General features: G+C 37.5%; 1 protein-coding gene across 1 annotated transcript in view; it reads left to right on the top strand.

Annotated features, from left to right (window-relative positions):
• Positions 1–8999, top strand: part of scp2b (sterol carrier protein 2b) — a 16761-nt gene that overhangs the window by 6327 nt on the left and 1435 nt on the right. The window contains exons 2-4 of the mRNA XM_014024674.1: positions 758–848; positions 6395–6524; positions 6704–6783. Coding sequence (XP_013880128.1) covers positions 758–848; positions 6395–6524; positions 6704–6783 — 301 coding nt within the window. The remainder of the gene's footprint in view (positions 1–757; positions 849–6394; positions 6525–6703; positions 6784–8999) is intronic.

The raw sequence follows: 8999 nt of genomic DNA, 5'->3' as shown, positions 1-8999 counted from the left end.
ACACACACACACACACACACACACACACACACACACCGACCCTGAATGTACATAAATTTAACCTGCTTTTGCTTAGTTAAAATTGTTAGACAAACTGCTTAATTGATTAGTTCAACTGCTTGAAAGTAGAAAGTACCGTAATTGTTATATTGAGAGCTCATTTATTGTCTGATCATTGTAACCACTTGTTAATCATTCAGTATTATCCTTTAATAAAAGTCAGTTAGTTTTTAACTGGCCAAAAATAAAAGAACAACTTTGTGTGTTTTCTGTGTGTATTTTGGTGGTTGAATTGTTTTGTTTAAACAAGTACCATCACAAGCCTAGAGGTACTCTTAATTAAGATCATATTCATGATTTTGACGAGGGGGATTTCTCTACAACAGTTAGGATCCTGCAGCAGATAGAGACAGTAAATCTCATCTCCTCACTTCTTCTGGCAAGTGGGAAACATGACTCTAGGACAAGTTTTTGGAGATGTTTTGCTGCAATAAGTTTCAAAAATATGATTTCTTAGTTTAAACATTGGACACTGTTACATTAATATCATTTACGCAACCTTTTCAGAGTTAGGCCTGTAAGGGAAAGTTCAAACTAATAATAATAAAAAAGAAGAACTGCAGATATGGTTCATAGTAACTGTTCTGTGTGCTCAGTGATTTCTTTGTCTGGGCTGTATTTATTTATTTATTTTTACCGACTCATCAGCTAACCTTTTTGTTCCTGCTTTTCTGCATCTACTTTTCTTCATGTGAAGGATTCGAGCCAACAACACCAGTGCTAGCACTGGACTGGAGGGCTTCAAGGCGCACGCTGTGTTCCAGGAAATCAGCAAGAAGCTGGAGGAGGTGATTATCTCACAAGATTACTGAAAAAATAACATCTTTATATTAATCTCATTAATGACTGTGTGTTGTCTGAGACTCGTTTTAGTACTTTAACAATTAAAAACTGTGTTGTGGAACTCTTTATAGTTTTTTCCTACCTAAAACCAGAGTTCATCCAGCCGAGTGTTGCGTTTCTGCTCACATGGAAAACATCTGCATGAGCTCATGATGGCACATTTGGATCAGTTTACTGAACACAAATACATTCAAGCTGATGCTGACTCAGTCAGGCAGAGGTTCGAACACGACTCGCTGCTTTTACAGCCGTCGCCTCTGTGTGACCTCAGACTCTGACAGTGCTCTGTGGAAGAAATGAGATGTTTTAACTGAGGACCCAGCAGCAGGGGGAGTCGGTCAAGTTAGCAGCTTAAAGATACGCTGTAGTGTCTTACAATGTTATTTATTTATTTATTTATTTATTTATTTATTTATTTATTTATTTATTTATTTATTTATTTATTTATTTTTGAAAATCTATCCTAGCTGTGTTTTCACACTAGTGGGAGGTTTTTGAGGGAACTGCATTTGTGTCAGGTTTACATTTAGATATTGTGTGAAGTCTTCTTCCAGTTAAAAGTTTAATGTTCTAAAATGCTTCAAGTTTAACCTTAAATGTCCAAAAACACACAACAGATTCCACTTCGTCATTGTTTATTGAACAAAATGAAGCTAAAAGCTGAGTGAAAAACGTGGATCCAGTTCTGTGGGATTTAAAGTATCAGCAGGTGCAGCTGATCGTTATCGCTGCAACAATAACTGGAGCTATATCAGCAGTGACCTGAGTGAAGCAGCTGTTGCCCTTTAATCTGGGAAGGGTCAAAGGTCATTTATTTGGACTCCATCCTTCTACACAGAAAGCTTATTCACAAGTGAAAACGTAGGTCAGTTGTCAGTCTTCTCAGGAGGGGACGTCTCAGCCGCTTCACCCCAAGGTCAGACTGTGCAACGCTCGGAGAAATGACAAAAATCCCATTTTAGACTTTACAGACCTCAATTAGCAGTTAACATCCACAATGAAACATGAGACCAAAATAGATTTCTGGATATAATTCACAGCACATCTTTGTATTGATGTTTGTTACCAAACCCCTCATATCAGCTGTGAAACCAGCCCAAATCATCAACCCTCCAACCTCCAAGCGTCAGCTTGGAGGTTGGAGGGTTGATGATTTGGGCTGGTTTCACAGCCACCATCATGAGTCTAAAGTCAAGCATGAGACCATCTTGTCAGCTGAAGCTTGGACCAGACGGACAATCATCCCAAACACAGCAGCAGCTCGGTGTCACTCCGCCACCTGTCTGAAACACTGTAGGACCCTACTGTAGGCAGAAACCCACGTCTGCAGACCTCCATGAACTGAAGCAACACTGGGAGAAAGAGTGGGTCAGGATCCCTCCACAACTCTGGGATGGACGGAGAAAAGTCTCACACAAAACTACTAATGAGATGGATCACTGTTGAACAAGATCCTACAAGTTATTACCCAGTGGTGGGCACAGTTCCACTAAAGCACTAACAGGGGAACAAATTTCCTGATTAGTGCTTTAGGGCTTTTGTTAATTTTAAAATGAATTAGTGGATTAGCACTCGCTAAATTTAGAAGCACTAACTGAGGTCTTTAAATGTTATTGATTAATGTTAACAGCTGAGGGTGAAAACTGTCACACATTCCCATCCAGCCTCCTGGATGGGAAGTAAAACGTCTTCAACCTTAGAACTGAAAGTTTAGTTGTTTTTGTTTTTAACTATTCTTTTAATTGTCTCTCATTTTGTTATTTATGTCACTTATCTACAAGGTGACACATTGTTAACATATGAACTCAAATACAGCTGTGGAATGTCTATGGTAAGTCTTAAGAGATTAACATATGACTCATGTTTGTTGAAGAATGTTTATAGGTTGACTGGGTTATTTTATTGTTTTATAATTAGCTTTTGTTAAACTTTCAGTGCATTAGTGCTTTAGAATTAGGGGACCTAAATATTTGAGTTAGTGCTTTAGAATTAGGGGACCTAAATTTTTGAGTTAGTGCTTTAGAATTAGGGGACCTAAATATTTGAGTTAGTGCTTTAGGGCTAGAGGAACAAATTTTTAGATTAGTGCTGCCCACCACTGTTATTACCCCACTTGTACACATTTGTTCATTTTGTCTGTTTTGTCTTAGAAATCTGTTGTGTTTTTCTACATTTGAGGTCAAATTTGAATAATTTTACAAACAAGTGAAAGTCTTGCTGCATCAACTCCTAGAAATAAAACAGGATGGACTTGATTTTTCCCATGACCGTACCTTTTTTATTTAAAAAACGTCAAATACAATCCCCGTCACCTCCTGAGCAAATACAAACAAGGACAACACGTTAAACAGACTGAAATAAAGTCAGATGTTAAAGTTTTTGTTGTGGAGAAAAGTGGGATTTGCTCGAGAATTTATTGATGTTTGGTAAATATTTATAAAACATTATTCTGTGTGTAGAAATGCAGCTTTAAATGGTTTACGTTCACATCTTTTACTCAGCAGGGCCCGTCTCCAAGGTTTGTCTTGTCAAAGATATTTTTATTTTCAATTTAAAGCAAACGAAATAATAACCCACACATTTTGTTGTTTAATAGGGTTTAGATTGAAACAAAACGTGAACAAGTATGACAGCAATGATTGAAGGCGTTTTATAAATTCTTGATTTTAGTCAAGTGTGGAGCTCATTCTCCAATATGTTCCTCCAGAACAAAGATTTAATTTTTATATTTGTACAAAGCAATGGCCTTTCAAAACACAAACTCTACTTCTTTGGAAGTTGAGTTTTAAGTTCAAAAACTAGTAAAATAATTGAAGAAGGGTTCCCACAACTTGTAGACCTTAAGGTCCTGTCACACTAGACAACTTACGCCAACTTATGAAACATTTTTTATGTCCAAATTGTTACTAAAAGTTATATATTTGATAAATTAGTTTGACTTACATTATGTACACATCTTCCTGTTGATTTTTTTCAATTCCATCTTCACTGTAGATGTCTTTTAAAATGTTCGTAAGTTGTCTAGTGTGACAGGGTCTTAACAGAGAGACTGTCAAAAGTAAACTTCCACTCATAATGATTCAACCCTATAAGCTCTGCAGGCTCTCCCTGGTTCCACCCCTGAAGGTGGTAAGTTTTACGTCAGACGTCGGAACGTAACCAGCTTTTGTCGATGCAGACAGAAAGAACACTTCAATAACACAACTCTTTCTGTTTTAGCCTTATGGCTGCAATGATCAGAAAGTATAAAAATATAATACTGCATCAAACATTTAATCAGTTACAAATTTTCCTTCAGTATCTTTAATGTGATATTTTAATAAATTAATATTTTTATATTTTTTCAATATTTTGATATAGTGATGTACAATCAGATCTAAACAAGTTCAGTTTAACTTCATCAGAACAATATCCAAATTTCTGATCTAGGAAATTTGTTTGATCATAGAACAGTCAAACCTGACGGTAAATGTCCTCGTTTGATAGACGGTCTGTCTGTATGTTTTCAGATGGGAGATATTTCCTTTTGTTCCTGACTTACAGTGTTGTCATAAATACAGTGGGGAAAATAAGTATTTAGTCAGTCACCAATTGTGCAAGTTCTCCCACTTAAAAAGATGAGAGAGGCCTGTAATTGACATCATAGGTAGACCTCAACTATGAGAGACAAAATGTGAAAAAATTTTTGAGAAAATCATTTTGTCTGACTTTTAAAGAATTTTTTTGCAAATAGTGGTGGAAAATAAGTATTTGGTCAATAACAAAAGTTCATCTCAATACTTTGTTGTATATCCTTTGTTGGCAATGACAGAGGTCAAACGTTTTCTGTAAGTCTTCACAAGGTTGGCACACACTGTTGCTGGTATGTTGGCCCATTCCTCCATGCAGATCTCCTCTAGAGCAGTGATGTTTTGGGGCTGTCGGCGGGCAACACCGACTTTCAACTCCCTCCAAAGGTTTTCAATGGGGTTGAGATCGGGAGACTGGCTAGGCCACTCCAGGACTTTGAAATGTTTCTTACGAAGCCACTCCTTTGTTGCCCTGGCAGTGTGCTTGGGATCATTGTCATGCTGAAAGACCCAGCCACGTTTCATCTTCATTGCCCTTGCTGATGGAAGGAGGTTTGCACCCAAAATCTCACAATACATGGCCCCATTCATTCTTTCATGTACACGGACCAGTCGTCCTGGTCCCTTTGCAGAGAAACAGCCCCAAAGCATGATGTTGCCACCCCCATGCTTCACAGTTGGTATGGTGTTCTTTGGATGCAACTCCGCATTCACTTTCCTCCAAACACGACGAGTTGTGTTTTTACCAAATAGTTCTACTTTGGTTTCATCTGACCATATGACATTCTCCCAATACTCTTCTGGAACATCCAAATGCTCTCTAGCAAACTTCAGACGTGCCTGGATATGGACTGGCTTAAGCAGGGGGACAMGTCTGGCACTGCAAGATCTGAGTCCCTGGTGTTGTAGTGTGTTGCTGATGGTAGCCTTTGTAACATTGGTCCCAGCTTTCTGCAGGTCATTCACTAGATCCCCCATTGTGGTTCTGGGATTTTTCCTCACCGTTCTTGTGATCATTTTGACCCCACGGGCTGAGATCTTGCGTGGAGCCCCAGATCGAGGGAGATTAGTAGTGGTCTTGTATGTCTTCCATTTTCTGATTATCGCTCCCACAGTAGATTTCTTCACACCAAGCTGCTTGCCTATTGCAGATTCAGTCTTCCCAGCCTGGTGCAGGTCTACAATTCGGTTTCTGGTGTCCTCCGACAGCTCTTTCGTCTTCACCATAGTGGAGTTTGGAGTGTGACTGTTTGAGGTTGTGGGCAGGTGTCTTTTATACTGTTAACGACTTCAAACAGGTGCCATTAATACAGGTAATGAGTGGGGGAAAGAGGAGCCTCTTAAAAAAGAAGTTACAGGTCTGTGACAGCCAGAAATCTTGCTTGTTTGTAGGTGACCAAATACTTATTTTCCACCATTATTTGCAAAAAAATTCTTTAAAAGTCAGACAAAATGATTTTCTCAAAATTTTTTTCACATTTTTTCTCTCATAGTTGAGGTCTACCTATGATGTCAATTACAGGCCTCTCTCATCTTTTTAAGTGGGAGAACTTGCACAATTGGTGACTGACTAAATACTTATTTTCCCCACTGTATAATGTTCAGAAAAGAATATGCCAACATCACAGCATCTTATTATAAAATCTCATCCTGTCATCAGGTTAACATTAAAAGATATTCTTTGTTCACAGTTTCTAGACTTGTTGACCTTTTTAAAATCAAACCACTATCTGTGAGTGTAAACACAGAGACCCTGAAAGGCTGCTTTTTTTTTTTACCATCAAAACAGTTTTTTGGTCGACACCGAGGCATCAAAGCCCCGACAACATTTAAGCAGAGGTTTTGACAATGAAAACGGCAGACACCAAGTCAAATAAAACAGGTCTATTCGACTCACAACATGTAAAATCTGTGTTTCGTAGGAAGGGGATCAGTTTGTGAAAAAGATTGGAGGAGTGTTTGCCTTCAAAGTGAAGGACGGCCCGAATGGACAGGAAGCAACTTGGGTGGTGGATGTAAAGAACGGTAAAGGCTGCGTTAACAACGACGAAGGTAAGAAACCCTGGAGTCTCCATGTTACTGCCAGTTATCACCAGTTATCACCTGTTATCTGTACCATCAAAGGTGGAGAGATGGTCTAAAGTTTACTCATCTCAGTATTATCATGAAGTTAATGAACAAATCTGTCCAACCTTAAAGTGGTGCACCTCCTCTGTATCTCCACCATTCAGATAAGAAGGCCGACTGCACCATCTCCATGTCCGATACAGACCTGCTGGCTTTGATGACGGGGAAGATTAATCCACAGACTGTAAGTGTTTAAACCAGGAGTAAAGAAATGTTTCAAGTTTTCTTTTTGTTTTAAAGCAGTATGTTGATTAACTGATCTGTTGCATTTAGCTTTAAACTGAGGACTGAAACTGTCATGATTAAGAATAAATACAAAAGCCCACCTCCTTTTATGCCAGAAAGTATTTAAAAAACAATTTGAATTTTATTGAAAACAGAAAACTTTAAATATTCTATCAATGTGAGGACAAACACATTTACATGTTATTATCTGCATCTAAAATAACTTTTAGATTTCAAAAATCTAAAGTAAAAAATTCTATTCATTTGACTATTTTCAGTAATATACAACAGTAAGTTTATATTCAGCTCTTCCTGTCTTTTGATAAATAGGACTAGAAAATAAATTATTTGACAACAGTACCCTGACATTTTAAGCTGAAGTCCTGCCTCACTTCGCATATAAATGTTAAATAAAACTAAAATCTGAAAGTTTAAGGTTGGCAGTGAAGGTCAGGCTGTGCAGCACAACTCAATATCAGAGTAATGAAAATAAAAAAAGATCATTATCAGAGGCAGTGGGAGTTCACGTCAACATGCAACAGAATAGCGGGGGAATCGAACCGCCAACTCTCGCATAGGAAGATGAGTCTCCTAACCACCCTGGTATCAGTATTGGGACATCACTCATGTAAATGTATACACTCTTAATGTGAAGCCACAAGTTTAGTTTCTTCTGTTACAGCCTCAAAAAGCACAACAAATACTGGAGCAAAGGACAATCAGACAAAAAAAACTACTTTATCAGTACTTAGTAAACCAGTTTATTTAGTTGTTTCCAGTTTATCCAAACAAAATGAATTCCCCACAACACGTCTTCTTTTCTAAAAGTGGTTCTGATTTTCTGTTTGAAACAGAATCATCTTGAAGTGACGGTGCACAACTGCTACTCTATTCAGGGTCTTATAAAGTCTTACATTTAATATTCTCAACTTTAGGCCTGAAAAGAACCTAAATAACCCCCCATATTAATTTAGGTCTTAAAATACATTTTGTTTCTTCTTGAATTTACCTCCAACTTGCAGAAATGATGTATGTTTTAATTCATCCTCCATAAAATAAGCCTAAAATGAAGCGCGTATAAAATACAGTGAAAGCTGCAGTTTAAACATGGTTCAAAATAAATCACTGATGTAAGCACAGGTTATTTTTATTTTTGTTTTCATGATGGTCTTCCTCTCTAAGAATGACCTGTTGCCATGTTTTGAAACTCTGAAGCTAAATGAAAATGAGTCTGCGTGCCAGGCTGTGTTTTCTACCAGGGAAAATGTCATGCACCGTTCAGCTGTCAAATACTGGCTGCTGTTTGAGCTGCATGAACACAGAGTTCCCAGATAATCTCCACTTTACTGTGTTTGTAAAGATTGCAGTGTGCACGCGGTAAGAAAACAATCTGGATTCATGATTTGTTTTTCTTTTTTCCAATACAAAGGCAGAAAATATGATTTCAATTTGCCCCTAAGTGCCATGAAACTCCATGGAAAGCTTTTAGTCGTCCTCAAAGATCAGAGCAATCATTTCAGTCTGAGTCAAAATGGTTCCTTTCAACCACCACTGCATGTTGTAGCATTTTAATCTGTGTAGGGTTAGTTCTTTGGTTTTTCCATTTCAAAATAATGTTTATTTGTTTTTCCATTTTTAAAAACCTAAATGAAAATATATGAAATTAAACTAATTAAAAATCCAACACTGTTTGACATTTCTCTTCAGCTATCTAAATTCAAAATGAGATATATGGTTGTTTTAATGTGTGGTGATACAGGAAATGACGGAAGTTTATTGTGGCTGAAAGACTGCTAAAAACAAACTATTTCTAAAGTTATTAGGTAAAACTGCACTCGAACCTTATTCTGCATAACGTGGAATATTAAAGAGAACCACAACTAGTTGTAACTTTAGACATTTGATAAACATTAACTTCAATTGTAAAACAAAGACTGTAAAAAGATGGTAGGCTGTTTAGTTTTTATGAATTAAAAAATGTACTATCACAGTAATGTTGCCACATGTACTCTGCAAAGCATACCAGGTAAATGATGACTTTACTACTGTAGGTGTTATGTGACAAGGCTGCTAGGGACCTATATCCACCCTGAAGGTTAATCTTGGACAATATCTGATGATCGACTCTTTTAAATGAAACCAGAGAGCGTTGACAGAGAGGAGAAGGTAGAAATG

The sequence above is a fragment of the Austrofundulus limnaeus genome, unplaced genomic scaffold, assembly GCF_001266775.1.
Source record: "Austrofundulus limnaeus strain Quisiro unplaced genomic scaffold, Austrofundulus_limnaeus-1.0 Scaffold435, whole genome shotgun sequence".
Taxonomy (NCBI): Eukaryota; Metazoa; Chordata; class Actinopteri; order Cyprinodontiformes; family Rivulidae; genus Austrofundulus; species Austrofundulus limnaeus.
This window is presented reverse-complemented; position numbering and strand designations above follow the sequence as displayed.